At 37.8% G+C, this 22,181-nt stretch overlaps 1 protein-coding gene across 16 annotated transcripts in view; it reads left to right on the top strand.

Moving 5' to 3' along the window:
* The first annotated feature begins 597 nt into the window (after positions 1–597).
* The window catches only part of LOC5571941 (ralBP1-associated Eps domain-containing protein 1), a 53,546-nt gene continuing 31,962 nt past the window's right edge, over positions 598–22,181 (top strand). The window contains exons 1-3 of one of the 16 annotated variants that reach the window (XM_021844726.1): positions 599–965; positions 9,104–9,335; positions 9,505–9,703. In XM_021844726.1, the coding sequence (XP_021700418.1) occupies positions 9,554–9,703 (150 nt within the window). In that variant the 5' untranslated portion in view covers positions 599–965; positions 9,104–9,335; positions 9,505–9,553. Of the gene's footprint in view, positions 1,060–9,103; positions 9,336–9,504; positions 9,704–22,181 lie in introns of all 16 variants that reach the window. The other 15 variants (XM_021844727.1, XM_021844721.1, XM_021844729.1 and 12 more) reach the window with 15 other exon arrangements.

Raw genomic sequence — 22,181 nt, 5'->3', positions numbered from 1 at the left:
CATCAAAAGTTATGCATCATTGATACCCGCTGGATTAGAAACTGAAAGAAAAATGAATCCCTCATGAATGATGAGACCAAACAGTCAAACCTCCATGAGTCAATATTCCATAACTCGATGAACTAATCTACGATGACATCACGCTGCAATTTCCAGCGACAATAAAAGAAGACCGTGGATAAGTCCATACCGAATGGTGGAACCAAAAAAAATCATGGTTACTATGATGGTTCCTTCAAACAGCTTTTCCTTAGAATATCACTGTTCCATGAGTCGATTGTACTTTCATTTTTGTCTACGAAAGAGTGACAGTGCATTTATTTGGTATCGGGAAAAGCGCGACAGCGGGATGAGGGGTGTGGGTCATGAAATTCCAAAAAACGATGGATGTTTTATTTAAATCGTCCCAAAAAAGTTTTTGATATTTATTCATACCACAACAAACTGTTATATTCCTCAAAATTTTAGGTACTTTTGCTTTTCAGTGCACCGTAGAAAGTCCGAACGCTGCAACCCTGCAATAATTGTACAATCCTACCCCCTTTCGAAGTTCGATGATAGCTGTCAAAATTGCGTCATCATCATCGTTTCACCATCATCAAAAGGCGAGTTTTCTTTTCGTTTTTCATCTTGCGCTGCTGCAAGTCAAATAAGTCAGGCATTTTCATTCATCGCTCGCAGTTTCTCGTTCTGAATTTTGTCGTCGCGTTATTCCGAACCCGATTATCGGAAATAGCACATTTTCGTAGTGTATAAAATGTTTGCCAGGCATTTGCGGTCCACTAGTGCGTGAAGATAGCGTGTAAAAGTTTGTTGGTCAAGTGCAAAATCAAAAAGCTCAGCTGGCGTTCGAGATTGTTTTGAGGGGAGAGAAAAATTTGTTGTCTCCGAAAAGAGTGTCCAATTCAGTGTCATCTAAAATCAGTGCAGCAGCACCATCAAACGGATTATCGTGCTAAAAATAGGTGTGCATCCTGCCTGAGCTGCTCATTAGCGGCATTAATCGAGAAGAAAGAGTCCCGAATAATAATAATTAGTGTACGATTCGTAAGGGTAAGGGTAAGAAGATAAAGGGGGTGGTGCAAAAGGTGTTTCCTTTTCGCAGCCTACTGAGGTGCTTATAAGCTGCTTTCGGCTGCTGTAAAGCTGAGACCTGTAAAGTAAGCAGCTCAGTCACCAACATGCAGTGATGCCAGACCGACGGATTTCTACTTATATTTAAATATTTCACATATCTGATATAAAAATCGATCTATTTTGGATAACATTAGATTACATCAATAAATTCACATCATTAATGAATGTTTGCCCTTTACTGGCATAAACCAGATTTGCTGGTATGTCTGAAACATAGTATTTGGAAACTTGCAATCAGAAGACACAGTGTGTTTGTTTGAATAATTGAGACATGAATTTGCGAAAAAATACGCGTTCTAGTGAGACTCGAACTCACGACTCCGTGTACGCTAGACCGGCGCTTTAACTAACTAAGCTACAGAACACCTTATGATTCTGCGGAATAGAAAGCCAAACTGAATCCGAGTACTAACTATAAACACATCTCTTTTCGCAAATCCATGTCTCTTTCGGACTTAGATGCCAAACCCCCAACACGCTCACGTTTGTATCTCCCGATCGCAAGTGAGAGCGAATTGTTTATGGATACTGAGTTCTTACGCTCTACAGCCGCATACCTAGCGCAGTTGGTCGTAGAGCGTGCGACCGCACTGAGAGCTCAACGCATACTGAATTTCGTGCCGGCAAGCATTCGGCTTATAGGTATGCGGCTGTAGAGCGTAAGAACTCAGTATCCATAAACAATTCGCTCTCACTTGCGATCGGGAGATACACTGAACCAAGAAATATCATAGAAAATATTAAAAACCTCACATACCCTTGCGATAATTGAAATCCGATTCATTTCATGTGCATCCATTGATACTCATTGAAAGAACACATAATGCTCATTATGATATTTCATACCATTTATTTACCAACACTGTGGATTGTATATGACATAAAGTCATGTATCTCATACGATGAATGTTATGTGATTTTCCGATGTTAAAATTCAGTCTTATTATTTTCGTATCTGATTCGTACTTTCGTGATGGCGAATTTGGCTGGAAATTTCATTGTGATGGATTTAAATCAGTTTAATTGTAAGCGATATGAATTGGAACTGTGAAATAGTTAAAGAATATGTGAAAGAAGGGTAAGTAAAATATTCAAAATACAAATTGAACGTAAATAATTTTTGTAATTAAATTTACAGGAAACATCAAAAACTTTGGAACAAGAACGAAAGGAACAGAAAGTTCAGCACGGCCAGAAGTATGGGATGTGATTTTTTTAAGTTATAATTATATCAATTAAAGTGATTGGCTATGCAATGTAATTGATAATTTATTAAATATATGATGTTTTAGTTATAATTATATTGTTAATTATATTAAAAATCTGAAATGAAATCGTCGCAAACTTATTATACCACCATATAAAAATCATTGACAATATTGATATTTGTCATCTAAATATAACATAACATTCATTGGCAACATACAATGGTTCATATCTTCAATTTTCATAAAATGTATGTATTTTATCAGATGAATCTAATTTAAACGAAATCTCACAAGATTATGTGATAAGTTGATGAGCGTTATGTGAAAAGCTCTATGGAAAAAAAACTATATGTGTTTTCAGATAAATCGGACATGATTACTTGGTTCAGTGTACAAACGTGAGCGTGTTGGGGGTTTGGCATCTAAGTCCGAAAGAGACATGGATTTGCGAAAAGAGATGTGTTTATAGTTAGTACTCGGATTCAGTTTGGCTTTCTATTCCGCAGAATCATAAGGTGTTCTGTAGCTTAGTTGGTTAAAGCGCCGGTCTAGCGTACACGGAGTCGTGAGTTCGAGTCTCACTAGAACGCGTATTTTTTCGCAAATTCATGTCTCAATTTGTCAAACAAACACACTGTGTCTTCTGATTGCAAGTTTCCAAATACTAAAATTCACATCAATTTGTCCATTTAATCCAATTGCAAAGTATATGTAATGTTTAGCTTTTCGGTAGTTTTTAAACTTCCACTCGGCTGGTTAGCCACGATTCAAAATTATTAGGGGGAGATCCCCCAGTACCGGACACCTAAGCCGCTAAATTAATAATTTTAAAAACTATTGAATTTATGCGGTCTTGGTGCCCATTAATGATAAATATAATCATTTTTGTAGCGCACAAAAATAAATTTGAATATTTTATTATTTACTTTGGCATTACTTTTTGATGATATATTTTAGTGCCAAATTGACCAATCATAAAAGGTGGTACCTAATACCGGACACGATCTAGAAATGCCTCGAAGTCTGTATATTTGTACATCATTGGATGTTTTTACTCTAGGAAAACCAATTCAATGCATTTGCAACATTCTCAAAAGTAATTTGAGTTTTACTTAATTTGCAAGTCCTCCCTTTAAAAAACCTGTTTTATATATGACAAAAAATAACACATTTTACGTGTTCTTCTGAATTTTAATTCCTCTATTTTTTGCATCTTTGATACCATTATCGATAAAATCCATGATCAATGAATGTATTTTGAGACACTGGTGCAAAAATAACAAAGATATCATGTAATAAATCCTTTCCCCCAGAAGAAGTGCTAGGCCAAACTTGTAGTTTGGCCACATTCAGTTCAAATATGGTACAAAATACATTCTTACTTTTAAATTACGACTGTATTCGATCATACTCGCGTGGTTCAAATATTTGTTCCATATTCAGAATCAATATCAATGAATTTCAAATGTAGGGCAACATGTATTTTTTTTTATTACTTTTCAAACATCTCCACTTTTCCAAAAAAGCGTGCATATTCCAAGGATATGTTGTACTTAGCAAACATTACTCTATTAAAGCTTTCTTTTCTGCAAATACACCATCTTGATTGGACCATGATTTCTCAATTTCTCTACGGTGTCCGGTATTGGGTGCTGTCCGGTTCTTAATAATAACAATATAATATAATATAATTATTAAATTAGTCAAATTATGTTATTGCATGGTTAGGGAGTATTCAAAAATGACGTCCATCGTTACGGTCCCTTCATCTGGATCAGAAGCTATTGGAGCAATTGATTCGGTTTATTGAACGAATTTCTTTGTAGAGTTGCGATTGCGGAAGGTGCTTGAAGACATCTTATAAACGAAATGTATATGATGTCTCCAAGTACCTTCCGCAATTGCAACAGGGGTAGATGCAGCTTATTAAACTGTGACAATGTATGCATTAGGTACTGTAAAAAGCGCGAAATCCCAAACAAAAAAATTGGACGTAATTATTGAATCTTCTTTTACTATAAAGGTTCCCTCAAAAAAACAAATTAATAGCATTTCTATTCCACATCTCGATGCTGTCGATAAGTCGATGGTTCCCTTCAATATCGACTTATGGAGGGTCGACTGTATGTTGACAATAATGTTTTATAACCGCTGCGCATAGTAAAGGACATAGTTGAAAAATGGTTCCTTACTATGCGCACTCAGCAGAATAAGAATGTGAAGAAAAAATAAGTTGCACTTTACCAGTTATGATTGCTCGATAAATAAACTAGTACTTACGTACCGAAAATCTGAAATATTTTTTGCTAAGCTTGTCAGAGCTATTTTATTTTTTTATTAAAGTTATAAAAATAAATTTGAGAAAATTCTTCGTGTACTTTTTTTATTAATATTGTAGCAAAAATAAAATTTGAACGGAAATTTAAGTATATTACCAGATTTTGATGGATTTTGGTGAAAGTGCGCAGAGTTAAGAGCCGCAGAGAGTTTGAGGCGGTCACGATAACTCATTTGTGATTTTCCCTGAAAATTTCATGAAAATCGATTGAACGATTACGATGTTACTGATTATTAAAATTTCAATGTCGGCACCCAGTACAGTAAAATTAATGAAGTAATTCTATTGTGTTCAATGCATTCTCAGCTTATTTTTTGAATTAGTTCTTAACGTTCAACGTTCCGTCATCGTAATCGTCGTCATCATCGAAACTTCAAAAGCAGTTTTTCTGTTCAAAACTAGAAATAATTCGATGAAAAGAATCACAAAAACTCCGGCCACAGGAATATTCCCGAGTTTCTCTGGCCACTTTTAGAAATAACATATGTGTACGAGTATACTAACAAACATATTTTAATCTGTTAAGTGTTCAGTAAGTGGCGAGTAGGGTTACCATATTTGCTTTCACCGGAAAGAGTACATTTTTTCAGCTTTGTAAAAGAGTACTAAAGAGTACACCTACTCTATCTTGAAAAATTGGAAACGTACTATTTACTCATGTGATTGTCTTAATTTTGTTGTGTTTTTTTTTTTCTTAATTTTAAAGTCGTTGATCACACTATCCGCACAGACAAACAAACGTAACACTCTACTTATTTTCATCGCACAACATAATAGCACCCAGTTCTAGTCCTTGGTAGTTGGCCGACGGGCCACTCGCTCAGTGGTTCCATTTGTTCTACGTAGCGGTCATAAATCATTTTACTCAATATCCGATGATAAATGCCATCAGAAATTGGCAAATTAATTATTTTTGACTGTAAAAACTCCATCGAGGTTGATGCGATATCGCTTCAATAACGATATCACTTAAAAAATTCTAATTAGGATGTGAATATCATATTGCGTATGTTCTGTTATATGAATTATTATATATGAAAAAAAAAACTGACTTGCAATTACCTCTCTTTCCGTGTCCAAGATTAACAATAGAATTTAATATTTTTTTGAAAGGTACCATTAAATCTACAGATTGAAAGCAATATATTAGGATTATTAATTGCAAACTTGAGAAGATTACCCTCACAGAGTTGCTTCACATGCTCAGAAGCCTACTTTTTGGTATGTGGGTGTTAAAAGCTAATTAACACTTTTCTAAGTGCCGAAGATGTACATACCAAATAAATACTTGAAATACTTATTTAGTGATAATGCCAATTTCACATCAAATCCCTGGCCACGATCACAGGGTTTGACGGTACCAAAGTAGAAGGTGCACCATAATAATACCCGTCTGTGAAACATATCACCTTCCCAATACTTTGGCACACCTCCAACGGTTCATGATTTATCATGAAACGGCTGCATTCAGGTGGAGGATCTGTTAATATGTTTCGGCATATTATCAGGTCCTCTTCGAACGGAGGGACCGCCAGGGCTCATTAGTTACTTATAAACCAGTGCTGGTTGTTTGATGTTTCAATTCGTTTACACGAGCTGTGGCATCCTTTGTACTAATCAGCAATGGTGGTTAAGTTTCGAAGCCAACGTGTGATCAATCGTTTTATAATGCAACATAAGAATGGGTGTTTGGTGGAACTGTGCGTTACACTCGTCGTTATTAAATTTAGTGATTGTGAAGGTGCTAATAGTGATTTTATAATTAAATCCATAGTGATGAAAATTTGAAAATTAAGTGGAAGTGATTCTGATAGTTTTGTTAAAAATATAATAATAATGATGTGAACTCTACTAATTTAATAATGGTCATAATACATTGTGCAATCATTTTTCTGAATATAAACTTAATTGCCTAGTTCTTTAAACGTACATGATAAAATTGTTAATGACAGCGAGTGCAAAAGAATGGATCGAAGTGATTTTGTTTAATGTAACTTTCTTGATCATAGTGCTAAATCGTAGTTTGAATAGTAATGACTCTGCAGCAACAAAAATAATGATACATTTAAATTGAATATCTTTTAATTACTTAGTAATGCTAACAGATGGTAATGCTAACAGATTTATATGAAAATGGTGTGATGTGAAAAGTGATATAATAGAAAGTATATCTGAAGTGTATGACGAAAGTTGATGAGTGATAATCGGTGATACGTGATAGTGTCAAAAATAAAAGTGACTATAGTGAGTGATGAAATAAAATGGGGAATGAGGACCTTTTGATAAAACTATTTCGTTCTTCACTCTAACCACTCTAGTAGCATTTCAGGCCTTATCATAGTTTGATAGTAGTCTGAACTACTAGACTGCAAAACTACGGCAAGGGCTGATTGCTGCTAGCGTACACAGTGACCATTTGAGCAACATTGCTTAGGAACGTCTGTGTGATGAACGCAATAGAGGCTTATAAAAGCAAATGCTGGGAAGGAGCTTAGGGCAGATTAAGAGTGCCAGTACTACCCCTATCGCTACCGACAAAAAAAAAAAAAAAAGAAATACTTATTTAGTGATAATGCCAATTTCACATCAAATCTCTACCAAAACCGAATAACAAAAATGTCACTTAATGTAATTAACCTTAAGTTTCAAATATTTACAACTGAGAAATAATTAATGAATTATTTGGTAATATTTTGTTGCTTCTTAATATTTTTTATTCCCACAATTTTATTTTTTCAGCACTGTTTATATAGATGCTGGAATGTCCTTGAATATATTGTTTTGATGCTCAAAATAAATACAAGAACAATTTTATGTCATTCCTCCCTCACATTAGGAGGTCATGTCATACATATTAGAATGGCTGTTGTACCAATACTAATATAATAAGATTTTATTGTCTCAGCGCCCTCACTAAAACTACTTGTTAAATCAATATACAATGTTGCATGTGCATTCATATCAAATTGAAGTATGACTAGTGAAAATTTCATTATTTTATATATTCATTCTAGTTAGCTACAAATATACTGGCATGTAATCAATTCTATGAATATTTTTACCATTGCCTTCATTGGTAAAAACTCACAACTTTGAAGGCACGGTAATAACTTATTTGCAAATATTTGCAACTAGAACCTTCACAGGTTCATTTTCCTACTCAAACATGATCATTTGGTGGCAGAATTTTGATTAAATGTAATTAAGAACATATTTAAAAACGTACTTCAAATAAAGTGATGTAGTTACGAAGTGAGTATATTTCTATCCTCATTACTCACTACATTTTAATCACTGTTAAGTTTTTCAGAGAGAAAGCTTATTATATTGGGCATTGACCCTGAAAGAATTGATTCAATACATTATTTTTACAATAATGCAGCTTGTACAGAAAATCGTTCATTTTTTTAAATGATATTGAATTTCACATAAGGTGTGTTCCCTGAAAAAGCTTTAGCCTGAGCTATACTAAAGACTTATTAAAACGTTTTGAAAAATAGAATCTTGACTGATTTAATTATTTACTTTTGTATTTTCGTACTATATTTCTGTGTCAAACCTTTTCATTTGCACATCTTATTCAACAATTACATCGCCAAAAAGTGCTCAAATAATTGAAAATCGATTTAACAATGTTTAACTAAAAATCAATAGTTAGTTGTTTGTTTATCAATAGTATGATTGTTTCGTCACTTATTTCCGTATCAAGTGAAATAAATGAGCGTATTAGTGTTTTGTAATAGTTATTGAGCTAATCGTATCAATTCGATCAAACCAATATTTATGAAATTGATGGTTCACCTGTGTTATCATATCATTGGAAATACGTTAACATCCCAAGTAACATTATTAGCTGAATACCAGTTTATTCAGCTGAAACAAGCTTGATAGTGATTTGTTTTACTGGTATTTAACAAACATTTTTGTTAGGTTAGTTTCTTCGACAGGTTATTTTATTTGCTCGGCAATTCTCAGTAGTACCTGGAAAACAGTACACATGAGCTCATTTAGCAAAAAAGAATAGTACACCAATATTCAAGGCAAAAAGTACAAAGTAAAAGAATACGTCTGGTAACCCAAGTGGCGAGTGTTTTGCGATTTTTGTTTTCACTCAGGCCCATATGGGTTAATGTGAATTTGTAATGTCTAATAGAATACTTTGATATAGGGTTTATTAAAAAAATTCATAACGCCAAAAATGGCCATTTTCAACACCCACCCGCCCCCTTCAGCGTTATGAAATATGTGAATGGGCCCATATTATTAGATTGTTTCACATAAATAAACACACATTGAAAAAATAACATTTATTGTAATAAAATAATCGTAACACAACCTCAACCAACACGATCGAAATTTTCGTGGATGAATTCTTTCATTGGAGAAAAATATTCCTAAATTGAAATAAAACATCCCGTAGTCGAATCCGTCGGTCTGGCATCCGTGCCTCTGGGGCAAATGAAACAGCTGAGATAACCAGCTCCGAAAAGAAGAAAAACGAGTGTAAATTATTAAGCGCACTGCAGCATCAGCCGAAGCAGCACTGACCGCATATCAAGTTAACAGGGAGAAAGTGATCTCAAGTGCTAAAGGAATCAGGATACTGAGACACACAGTGAGAAGCCAAACAAAAATTAAAGAAAATATCGTAGGGGTTCATTCAAATATTACGTAACGCAATAGGGGGAGGGAGGGGGTCTTACATAGTGTTATGGTCCATACAAAAATTTGAAATTTTCCATACAAAAGCTGTTACGTGGGGGAGGGAGGGGGTTTGAAATTGGCAAATTTTGCGTTACGTAATATTTGAATGAACCCTAGTCTGTAATTAGCCCAGTAGTGTCCAAGTGCTGTTTTTGGCAAAGCGGCCATGGATGAGCTATCGGAGGCCGAGCTGCGCTACTACAACGACCTGTTCAAGATCTGCAGTGAATCGTCGGACGGGAGCGGGAAGATTCCGGCCCTGAAGGCCACCTCGCTGTTCCGATCGGCCAATCTGTCCAACGAAGTTATCAACAAGGTAGGATTGAATTGTGTCCTTTTCATTATACTAGTCTAGTTTATGGGACGGGGGAGCAGATTGTTGAATGAAGAAACGTAGTATCTGAGGTGAGGTTTTTTATTGCTTTGCGATTAATGTACGTGAAAAAAATGTCAGTGGTGCCAAAAAAGTGTTTCAGCGTCTAACTTAGGGTTCATTTGGGATAAATCTGAATGTACTTTAAATATGAATAAATTGTATTTCAAGATTTAAAATATCGAAGCAAAAAGCACATTTAGGAAAAAATATGTGGTAAATATTTTTTTTTTAATTATTTATTAGTTTAATTTCAAGCATCACATTAATTGCTTATATCTGGGTGTGCTGTGTTAGACAACACTATAATCCTAATTTGGGTAAACAAAATTAAGCTTTTATTAACATTTTACAACAAAAAAATCTATGAACATTCAGAACTACTACGGCAAATGAAATGTAATTTGCCCCAGAAGTTCAGAATTTTCACAGATGAGTTGATTTCACCTGTTTATGAGAGAAAAAAAAGTTTTCAATTTACTTAACCTTAACCTATTTAGGTTAAAATATATAACACATTAATCGTGGCAATAGAAGATTACAACGATTTTTTTCTAAAATTATTAATTATTTTATTTGACATTTGTTCCAATGTTTCAAAATTGGATATTCTGTATAACTTATTAGTACTATACCAGGAAGGAAGCCTCAGAATCATTTTCAAAATTTTATTTTGAATCCTCTACAGAGCTTTCTTCCTGGTAATATAACAGCTAGTCCATTATGGTACAGCATACAACATGGCTGGCCTGAAAAATTGTTTGAAGATCAAAAGCTTGTTCTCAATATAAAGGTTTGATTTTCTATTAATAAGGGGATAAATACATTTTACATATTTGTTACATTTGGCTTGAATGCTTTCAATGTGATTTTTGAAAGTTAATTTTTTATCTAGCTTGAGTCCTAGATATGTACATAACTTCATCTGACCAATTTATTGGAACCGCTGTCATCGTAACAACTTGTCTACTAGAAGGTTTCAAATAAAGAGCTTTATGGTTTATGTGGGCAGCTATGAAAGTATATTTACCAAGTTGTGTTTCAACTGAAACACCTAAAGTTTCAAAAAATTTAGTTTCAAATGACGAAAACAGTTCATGTTTTATACGCCTATGAATGATGATTGCAAATCCCCCACATGCCCCATCAAGTCGATCGTTACAATAGCATAGCATAGCATAGACTGGCTGTACATGTCAATGGTTGCTACTCCGTGATTGATCGGACCTGGTAAGAATTGCACTACGATCCAAATGAATAAGGAATGGGAGTTTCCGCTTATTCTCGAAGTACAATTTTAGCAGATCTAATATTATTGATCAATAACGGCGCCGGCCAAGTCCTTACAGTCAGTTGGGATGGGAAAGGAATGTTAGGGTGTAATGATTGTTGCTTCTAGAGACCGAGAATACCTCTGCATCTCCACAATCACCACGGGAAGGGTGTTTATTAGTGAGGGAGGAAAAGATCTGGGAGTCACCATTGGTCAGTGATGCGATCCATGGATAAGGAGGGAAAATACGACTTAAACTTAAAGCTAGTTTTGCATTTTGTCTCGAGATGTTTTTGGTAGAAGATTTAAAAAATACGTCAACATCCGTTATGTCGAACCATTCAAAAGATGTTTTTAGTAATGGTGAAGAGAAAAAAAAATATGTATATATTAATAATAATAATAATCATAATAATAATAATAATAATAATAATAACAGGAATGATGCCGACACTTGTAGTGACGAACCATACATAGTTTGTTTGAAAATTACAGAAGAGTAACGCTGTACTCAGGTCTCATTTCCCCTTTGTACAAGAAAGGGCATCGACTGGAGTGCGCCAATTACCGAGGGATAACACTCCTTAATTCGGCGTACAAAATCATGTCTGGAGTTCTGTTCAACAGATTGAGACCGTATGAGGAGTCCTTTGTCGGCGAATACCAAGCTGGTTTTCGAGAGGGCCGATCAACGACGGATCAAATGTTTACCCTGCGTCAAATCCTAGATAAATTCCGGGAGTACAACTTGCAGACTCATCATCTGTTTGTAGATTTCAAAGCAGCGTACGATTCAGTGAAGAGAAACGAGTTGTGGCAAATTATGTCCGAACATGGCTTTCCGGCGAAGCTGATTAGACTGATTCGTGCAACGCTTGATGGATCAAAATCAAGTGTGCGGGTGGTGGACGAGATTTCATCATCGTTCGTAACCTTAGATGGATTGAAACAGGGTGACGCTCTTTCTAACTTGCTGTTTAACATAGCGCTCGAAGGTGCTATCAGGAGAGCCGGTGTGCAGAGAAGCGGTACCATTATCACACGTTCTCATATGCTCCTTGGCTTCGCGGACGATATCGACATCATCGGGATTGACCGTCGGGCAGTGGAAGAGGTGTTCGTGCCTTTCAAGAGGGAGACAGCGAGAATCGGGCTCACGATCAACACCACAAAAACGAAGTACATGATAGCTGGTGGTCAACGTGGGTCCGGACGTGTTAGTGGTAGCGAAATGGTGCTAGGTGGTGATAAGTTTGAAGTGGTGGAAGAATTTGTGTATCTTGGAACACTAGTGACATGCGATAATGATGTTACCCGCGAGGTGAAAAGACGTATTGCAGCTGCGAGTCGGGCTTTCTACGGGCTCCGTAACCAGCTGAAGTCCCGTAGCCTGCAAACGAAAACAAAACTCGCGTTATACAAGACACTGATCCTTCCGGTTGTCCTTTATGGCCATGAATCATGGACATTGAAGGAAGTCGACCGGAGAGCTTTCGGGGTGTTTGAACGTAAAGTGCTGCGAACAATACTCGGCGGTAAACTAGAAAACGGCTTCTGGCGGCGTCGCATGAATCACGAGTTGTACCAAGTGTATAAAGAGGTGGATATTGTCAAGCGCATAAAACACGGCAGGCTGCGTTGGGCTGGTCACGTTGCCCGTATGCCGGAAGAACGACAAGCAAAGATAATATTCAACAGAGAACCCGGACGAGGCCGCCGACTTCGTGGTAGGCCGCGCACACGATGGCTTTTTGCGGTTGAGGAGGACTTAAGGGCACTTAACGTTCAGGGCGACTGGAAGCGATTAGCCCAGGACCGAGCCCAGTGGAGAAGACTCATCCATTCGGCGCAGATTCATCGTAGCGAATTGTAGCCCATCAAGTATCAAGTAAGTAACGCTGTACATTTTTGTCTCGAGATGAAACGTTGTTGGTAGGAGTTTTAAAGAATACGTCAGCATCTATAATGTCGAACCATTCAAAAGATGCTTTTAGTAATGTTAAAGAGAGAAAATATATGTATATAGAAATTATGTAAAACAGGCATAATGCCGACACTTTGAGTGACGAACCAAACAAAGATTGTTTGAATAATACATAAAAATAACGCTGCCATGAAAAAATGTGTCATTATAAGCATGAAACGAGCTCACCAGTTAATAATTCATCCTCGACAGAACACGGATATCTTTTCGCACTCACACAACGCGAACCGTAAAACTACTTGGCGTCCCGAAAACAAACTGTCTTCCTTGGGCTTTTCGAAGCATTGCCCAGCAAAACGCGCGAGAACGAAACACAAACTCCCGGCGTCCCGAAAACAAACTGTCTTGCTTGGGCTTTCCAAAACACTGCCCAGCAAAACGCGCGAGAACGAAACACAAACTCCCGGCGTCCCGAAAACAAACTGTCTTGCTTGGGCTTTCCAAAACACTGCCCAGCAAAACGCGCGAAAACGAAACACAAACTCCCGGCGTCCCGAAAACAAACTGTCTTGCTTGGGCTTTCCGAAACACTGCCCAGCAAAACGCGCGAAAACGAAACACAAACTCCCGGCGTCCCGAAAACAAACTGTCTTGCTTGGGCTTTCCGAAACACTGCCCAGCAAAACGCGCGAAAACGAAACACAAACTCCCGGCGTCCCGAAAACAAACTGTCTTGCTTGGGCTTTCCGAAACACTGCCCAGCAAAACGCGCGAAAACGAAACACAAACTCCCGGCATCCCAAAAACAAACTGTCTTGCTTAGGCTCTCCGAAGCACTGCCCAGCAAAACGCGCGAAAACGAAACACAAACTCCCGGCGTCCCGAAAACAAACTGTCTTGCTTGGGCTTTCTGAAACACTGCCCAGCAAAACGCGCGAAAACGAAACACAAACTCCCGGCGTCCCGAAAACAAACTGTCTTGCTTGGGCTTTCCGAATCACACGAGAACAAAACACAAACTCCCGGTGTCCCGCAAACGCACGAAACTCCATGCCCCATCAAGTCGATCGTTACAATAAACAAAAAAGTTAGGATCTCTTTCGAGTTTAGATCCAGGTTTCAAATACGTTTCAGTAATAACTGCTATATGCACGTTATTAGCTGTAAGAAAATTAAACAGCTCGTCCTCTTTACCATTCAGAGAACGAGCATTCCAATTTATGTATTTATTTATGCACCATCTTCGGCTACGCCGTACAGACTGATTTCTTAATAACTACTTAATCTAAACCTCTTATTCTAACACTGAATACATTTTTGGACATATTAAAATCAAACTCGTCACAAACATCATTGAACGAACACAAACACATATGAAAACAGTTGCTGTATCCAAAATTAGATGTATGGAAAGGAATTACGAATAACACTGAATTACGAAGAAGTCTGGAAGGAACATTCCACGGAATCAATTCTAACAGATCAGGGCAGTCTATATTGTTTGTGATGAGGTCAAATTTAATTTATTAATTTAAAATAATTAAATTATTATTTGGATCCATTAGAAAAACGTAATCCAATAACAATTTGATTAGTAAATTTTACACCATTGGACTGCTTCAGTCATAGTGGTGGCTTTGAACATTGCATCAATCATTAGATTCGATTGTTCAGTTAAAAAATCAAAATCAGAGGCAGACATATCACTTGTACCCACATTTGATGATTTTCCGTTAGAATTTTCGGTAGACGAAGAGGCGGAGTAGATGTTACCTGTGGCGGTAGGGTTTTTTTCCATTTGATTTCAAATCAAGTAGAATAGGTACTCATAGTACGAATAGGGGAGGAGTTCAAATTACCAGCTACGATATCGGCAAATACATTCGAAATTGAAAGATTCGAACGGCTACCCGACGGATTAAAATTATTTTGTGAATGAGCATGATTATGATCTTCCTGCTGGGTATGATTCTTAATCAAGCGATCGTTTACTGAAAAATGACCATTGTTCGATACTCTATCAGGGAAATTCCGGAAACGACCGTTATCGTAACGGACACTACCGTTCATCTGCCTGGCACAAGCCTCGACGACTCGCTTACGCGAAGGGCAAATTTGACTTATGATTGCCCCCGCAATTTGCGCATATGAACTTATCGGTATCTTACTTCACAGGAAAGACGTCCTTAGCGTAAGAAGAACCTCCGCAAATCATGCATTTAGCATCCATGCGGAAATGTTTTGTACCATGACCCCACTTTCGGCACCGACGGCACTGAGTGCGGTTCTGAAAATTTCCTCCAGGTTTCTAGAAATGTTCCCATGTCACACGGACATCAAATATAAGTCTTACTTTTTCTAAAGCTTTAATATTATTTTTGCTAATGTGAATAATATTCTTGAGAAGGCCCTCTCCGAAGAATGTCAGATTAGGTTCTCTTTTTCATCATGATTACTTGGATTGGGGAAAATTCAAGTAAATCATGCATTTCATTTTTGATCTCTTCAGGTGATTTATAGTTCTTGAGAGACCCTTGAACAAACATTCAGTTTTGTCGTAATAGGTAAAAAATGTGCTTCTTCTATTCAAGATGTTTGAAAAGCAGTTCGCGATCAGTAGGAGTTTCCGGCAAACCACGACAGTCTCCTTTCTCTATGATTTGGAAGGAAACCTTGATTCCCCTAATGGAGTTCAAGATCTCCTGCCTAAATCCTCCAAATTCGGAACAACTGATCATGATAGGCGGCACCCTTTGTTCCCTCGCTTGAATTTAAGAGGCTGGGCTAGAGGCTGCATCGATTTGATTTTCGGAAAATTTATCTGAAGCATCGAACTGATTTCTCATTTCAATGCAATTATCAACATTAACCGTTTCGCTCTTGTAAGAAAGCGCGCATTCCGGAAAAACGTCCTTCCTTCCATGTTTGTCACGTTTAGTGACAGTTTTAAAACCCACTTTTTTGGAAGGTAGTTGTGAATTCAAAGATTCATTTTCATAAGAACTCCTTCGAAAATTCATATACCGTTTGGCCGGGAATTACTTCCAATTTCTCCCACGGAATATTCCGGGGTGTCTAAGAATTCTTCCAGCAATTTTTCAATAAATTCAACAAGGGGTTCTTCCAGAAATTTGTCTCCAAATTGTCCATCATTTCATCCACGAATTACTACTGCAGCTCTTCCAAACATTTCTCGAGTGATTTTGCTAGTAAAATCTCAGCCCTGTTAAGGTTTCCAATTTTAAAGATCTACCATTCAAACTAATATTCTTCAAGTTCACATTGATAATCACATTCAGGTAGCATTCTCTAACATTATCAGTTACCATTAGTTACCGTTGTTCTGAATTCTAAGTATTGAATTTAATCATTAAAAAATGAAACATATTACGATGGCAGTTACGGGTTACAAAAATAACACTTTCCGATCGGATTTCTACATATGTAGCCATCGAGAAAAATCGATTCTGATATCATGCTTTATATACGACACACACAACACAGATGGTGATGTGATACCTCTAACAGCTTCTGATGATGAGGATCATTTCCTGCGTGAGTGCACTCCCCTCTTGTTTTGACGCTCACATGCGTTGTGTGATGCGAAAAAGGAAGCTGTGACGAGAGACAGGGCCGGTCTCGGAACACTCTGATTATGCCATACCAAACAACAAGCGTAAGCGTTGAACTACACTGTGCCAACAATTACGTACAAATTTCATAATAGAACGCTTGTGATTTGATTTCTTGACTACACTAAGGCAAATAGACTATCGAAATATGAAAATTCGCCACAAGAAATCGGGTTGGAATTCATAAATTTGCCTTAATAAACCAGAATTTGAAAACAAAAATATTTACGCGACAACCTGGAATCGAACCAAGAACCTTACGATCAATAGGCCTAAGCGTACACCATGCGATTTTCAACGCCATTAATCGTTATACCTTTCATGAGGCAAAATGTGTGAATTTCGAAAGTCCAATATGCTGCGTGTGGATTTCTCTTTTTCATAAGCTTCTTATGAAGAACACAACGTCCGATATTCACATGTAGTACTTGTCGTAGGGAGCCGGATCCTATTCTTGGCACTTTTGATTCACTTCGGCAGTGGGGTTGTTTGAAAGCTACGAAGCTAATATTTGGCCACAACATGCGTCGTACTGATGCGCTTCTTATTGCAAAGTTTCAGACAATTCGGCCGAGAAAAACCCCCCATGCCAAAGTGAATCATGGAAGTGCCCAAGTGGTTCTGCACCCTATTCATTACTTTTCTTATGAATATATTTCTACTCTACTAAGGCTACTCATTTTTTCAAGAGTCACTAATAATTGTCATACGCTCATTTATGAATCGCTATCGAGAAAGTTATGTAAATAAAATCTAGCATTGTAATTAATTATTTTTTCGTGTAAATTGTTCCGAAAAATGTACTGTAGATTGTCTTGTGGAAACCAATGATTAATGCCTGTGATTAAAAATAACAGTTTTTATGTGTTTATATCTCCTTAAGTTATGACTATTATGACATAACTCTGTTATGAATGTTTATAAGATTCTGGAAATAAAAAACAAAACATTTCGTATGTCGTTGTTCCATAAAAAAACTCTTGTATTCTGTTTCCTCAGTGTACGGTTATTCTAAGGCACTATCTCAGAGTCACACGTTGTGATGTGATTACTACATATTGGTATTACGGGGAAGCAGCTGATGCAGGCGAACAACTCACCAAAGGCATATCGGCGACAAGACGCCACGGAGGAAATGAAAAGATAGTGTAGCAAGAAGAGAGGAAAGACAGGATGGGTCAATGTTGCGACCTTTTTTCGGTTGTGTGTTTTTATTTTATTCGCAAACCGTGTCCGACGATGATGCAAAAGCTGTGCTAGCCAACCTATCTGGCGGTATTTAGTGCGAGATAGTATCCACATAATCTTCTGCCTTTTAGTACGGTTATCTAGTGTTATTGCTGTTCTTCCGCAACTGATGTGATATTTTTACTGCCACCGTGACGTAGAGAGGCTGTTCTGTTTTAAGGGAGAACTGGTTACAGTGAAACAAGACGAGGTCACAAATGAAAATCAATTAAGTTAGAGAAGATTTTTTTTACATTCGAATTAAGAATCTTGCAGAAAGTTAAAAATCTGGGATGATATATTTAACAAATATGTTATAGTTTCCTAACAAGTGGAAAAATGGCAATTTTAAAACCGGACACAAAACCCGCCGAAGCTTCCATTTATCCTTCAATCAGTTTGCTTTCTCATATATCAGTAAATATTTTGAAATAGTTGTTTTGAACAGAATGATGTTTCACATTACTTTTACTTTACTTTTGATGGTGCTACGTCCACGCCATATAAACGTTTTACTGATTGTCTCCAGTTTATCGATCGTCCCATGCTGTCCCAGATCCTGCTCTACTTGGTTAAACTACCTATCTCGTTGTGGAATTGTTGTCCGGCATTCTCATAACGTGTCCTACCCATCGCGCCCTTCAAGATTTGACGACTTTCTCGATACTGGGCTCACCGTAGAGTTGCACAATGGTGTCCAAGTCTTATGTTCGTAGAGGACTACCGGTTTTATCAGTCTTTTGTACATGGTACATGTCGTTTGATACTTCGTATTGAAATTGAACCCTAGCTTTTCAGCTTCAAGTTTCAGTCTGGTATACTGCTCAGCAACCACCTGGAACGTTCTTCCAACAATGTCCACGTCGTCAGTGAAACAGATGAACTGACTGGATTTATTGAAGATTGTACCCGTGCTTGTATGATGAAGCCCGTCCGTTTCATCACCTTCTAGTGCAATGTTGAACAAGAGGCAGGAAAGAAAAACTGAGTTTTAAAACTGTCACTAAACGTGGCAAAAATTGAAGAAAGGACGTTTCTCCGCGTGCTTTCTTCCAAAGGTAAAATGGTTAATGTTAATAATTGCATCGAAATGAACACTCAGTTCGATGCTCTAGACAAATTTTACGAATACCAAATCGAAGCAGCCTCTACCCCAAGCTCTTTGATTCAAGTGAGAAAGCAAAGAGTGCCGCCTATCGTGGTCAGTTGTTCCGAATTTGGGGGATTTAGGCAGGAAATCTTGAACTCAATTAGGGGAATCAAGGTTTCCTTCCAAAGAAAGGAGACTGTCGCGTTTTGCCGGAAACTCTTAAAGATCGTGAACTTCTTCTCAAATATCTTGAAGAGAAGAAGCACACATTTTTTACTTATGACGACAAAACTGAACGTTTGTTCAAAGTAGTCTTAAAAGGTCTCTCAAGTGACTATAAGTCACCTGAAGAAATCAAAAATGGAATGAATAATTTACTTGGATTTTCCCCAGTCCAAGTAATCATTATGAAAAAGAGAACCCAATCTGGCATTGTTCCGAAAGGGCTTTCTCAAGAATATTATTTAGTTCACTTTTACAAAAAAAGAAGTTAATAATATTGAAGCTTTAGAAAAAGCAAAACTTTTGTTCGATGTCCGTGTGACATGGGAACATTTCCAGAAACCTTGAGGAAATTACCAGAACCCCACCCAGTGCCGTCGGTGCCAAAAGTGGGGTCATGGTACAAAAAATTTCCGCATGGATGCTAAATGCCAGAGATGGTCGGGTTTCACATTTTTCAAACCCGAACCCGACCCGTATCCGACATATTTTATTTCTTCAAACCCGGACCCGACCCGAACCCGAGACTGTAATTGAAAACCAAACCCGGACCCAACCTGAACCCGATAAATTTTCGCTGTTCAAACCCGAGTTTGAAAAGATGATGAATTTATCGTTTCTGATGCATAGGTAAGCTTTTAGGTTGTTACTCTGTTCACCATTCTCATCAAACCCGATCCAAACCGGACTAAACCCGATGTTTTTCAAGCCCGAACCCGACACGTACCCGATAATTTTGTAGCCTTCAAACCCGACCCGAACCTGAAAAATATTAAATTTTCAAACCCGAACCCGTCGGGTTCGGGTCGGGTTTCGGGTTTGAAAACCCGAGACCCGACCATCTCTAAATGCATGATTTGCGGAGGTTCTTCTCACGCTAAGGACGTCTGTCCAGTGAAGGAAGATATCACCAAGTTTATATGCTCGAATTGCGGGGGCAATCATAAGTCCAATTTCGGGCTTGCCCTTCCCGAAGGGGAGTCGTCGAGGCTCGTGCCAGGCAGATGAAAGATAATATCCGTTACGATAACGGTCGTTTCCGGAATTTGCCTGGTAGAGTATCGAACAATGCTCATTTTTCAGTTAACGATTGCTTGATCATGATTCATACCCATCAAGATCATAATCATGCTCATTCACAAACTAATTTAAATCCGTCGGGTAGCCGTTCGAATCTTTTAATTTCGAATGCATCTACCCAACGAAAATCCTTTGCCGATATCGTAGCAGGTAATTTGAAGTCCTCCCCTATTCGTACATGAGTACCCATTCTACTTGTGGGCTTTGTGGCCGAGTGGTTAGTGTCGCCAGGCAGTAATCGCTTCGTGTCATGGGGTGTGGGTTCGATTCCCGCTTCAGCCTTAAAAAACTTTTCGTCAGGAATGTTTCTCGGTTGTGCCACTGAAGCATGCTTGTCCGTTGTCTAGTGTTAAGTTCAGTGATGAGAAAAGTACTGGAGCAAACATTTACCGCCTCTACATTTACATCTTTCTACACGACCATCAAAATCCAAAGCAAACCATGACCGTTCAAAACCAAAAAATGTCACGGCTCTTCAAAACTGTAATCTTCTTCTTCCTAACGTTTTTCAACCCCGAATGCGAAATGACTCGAGCACAGTGGTGACACGATTTTTGCGGTTTTCGGGATTTTGCATTTTTGCTCGATAAAGGTAGCATGAAATTGAACTTGTTTATATGTATCGCAACAGAATGATTGTGCTCTTTCTGTTAGAGCTAATAGATTTCAATTAGTTGAAAACACTAGCGAAATATTAGCGATTGAATGATTTAACACTTTTTTCAATCATTCACCTTGGAATGGCTGCCCGAAAACGGTCATAGTGGAGAGACAAAAACAGTCAAGCAGTGTGTGAACCGTTGGCAGCGCAACGCCTGATGGTATTGATGCTGCTGCTGCTTTGTGTTTTGGTTGAATGGCAGAATCGATAAACTGTGGTGAATTGTGGTCACAGTTCCCAAGACTGGTTAAGTTACAGTCTGTGCAGCTAAATGTCTGAAGACGGTGTCCGTGTCATTTTACTTGTTTCAAATCAAATCGAAGAAAACCCTGCCGCCACAGGTAACATCTACTTCGCCTCTTCGTCTACCGAAAATTCTAACGGAAAATCCGAGGGGGACGACACATCCAGATGTTTTAGATTATTAGGATATCTTTAGACAATTTTTGCGATGGCCTTTTGTCTTTTTGCAGCATGTTATCTGTTTTCATCTGTGGCATCTTATAAAACATCTTTATCCATCTTCAAAAATCTAGCTTATCTTTCCGCATCTTACATAGGGTTTCAATGCTAGTAATGGACCCCTTAGTAGCTGAAATTCATTCTAGACGCTTTTCCGCAATGATATCTCAAACGCAATAATAATAATAATAATAATAATAATAATAAGGGTATTCACTTAAAGTCGCGTAAAGTACAATTCTGCGTAACTTCAGCAATGAAAAATTACAAATGAAATATTCCTTATTTGATTCGGTGGAATGTCAGATGAGATATTTATAATCTAGTTGTCTATGGATCTAGGGACTGTTAACGTCAAAACTTCATTTCAAAACAAGATGTTCCTATTATTTCAGCTCGAAAGTGATCATTTTTCGGAGTTTATCCAGGTTGAATTTTGCCATTTTGTAACATAATAAGTGTTGATGTTAATGATAGAGGTTGGCGCGACAACTTCTCTATCGAAAACTGCGAAGTTGAATGATTGGAAATTTCATATATGCTTATACCACGACCATTGCAGCTGGTTCCGGATTATCGGCGATAATCAATTGTGGTGGAAGATAGCCCAGTAGTCCATATTTCATTAGGGTTGGTTGGTTGGTTTGACTTTATTAACGAGATTTTTAGCCCTGGGCTAGTTCATCTCGGGACCAACGGCTTTACTTCCCTTCCGAAGGAAGTCGTCACTATAACTTTTTACGTCATAAGTGACTATGTCGGGGATGGGATTCGATCCCAGGTCCTCGGCGTGAGAGGCGAGTGTTCTAACCACTACACCAGGTCCGTCCCCATTTCATTAGGGGTATTC

Source organism: Aedes aegypti, chromosome 2, assembly GCF_002204515.2.
Source record: "Aedes aegypti strain LVP_AGWG chromosome 2, AaegL5.0 Primary Assembly, whole genome shotgun sequence".
NCBI classification, from domain to species: Eukaryota; Metazoa; Arthropoda; class Insecta; order Diptera; family Culicidae; genus Aedes; species Aedes aegypti.
Note: the sequence above shows the minus strand (reverse complement) of the source record. Positions and strands in the feature narration are given on the sequence as shown.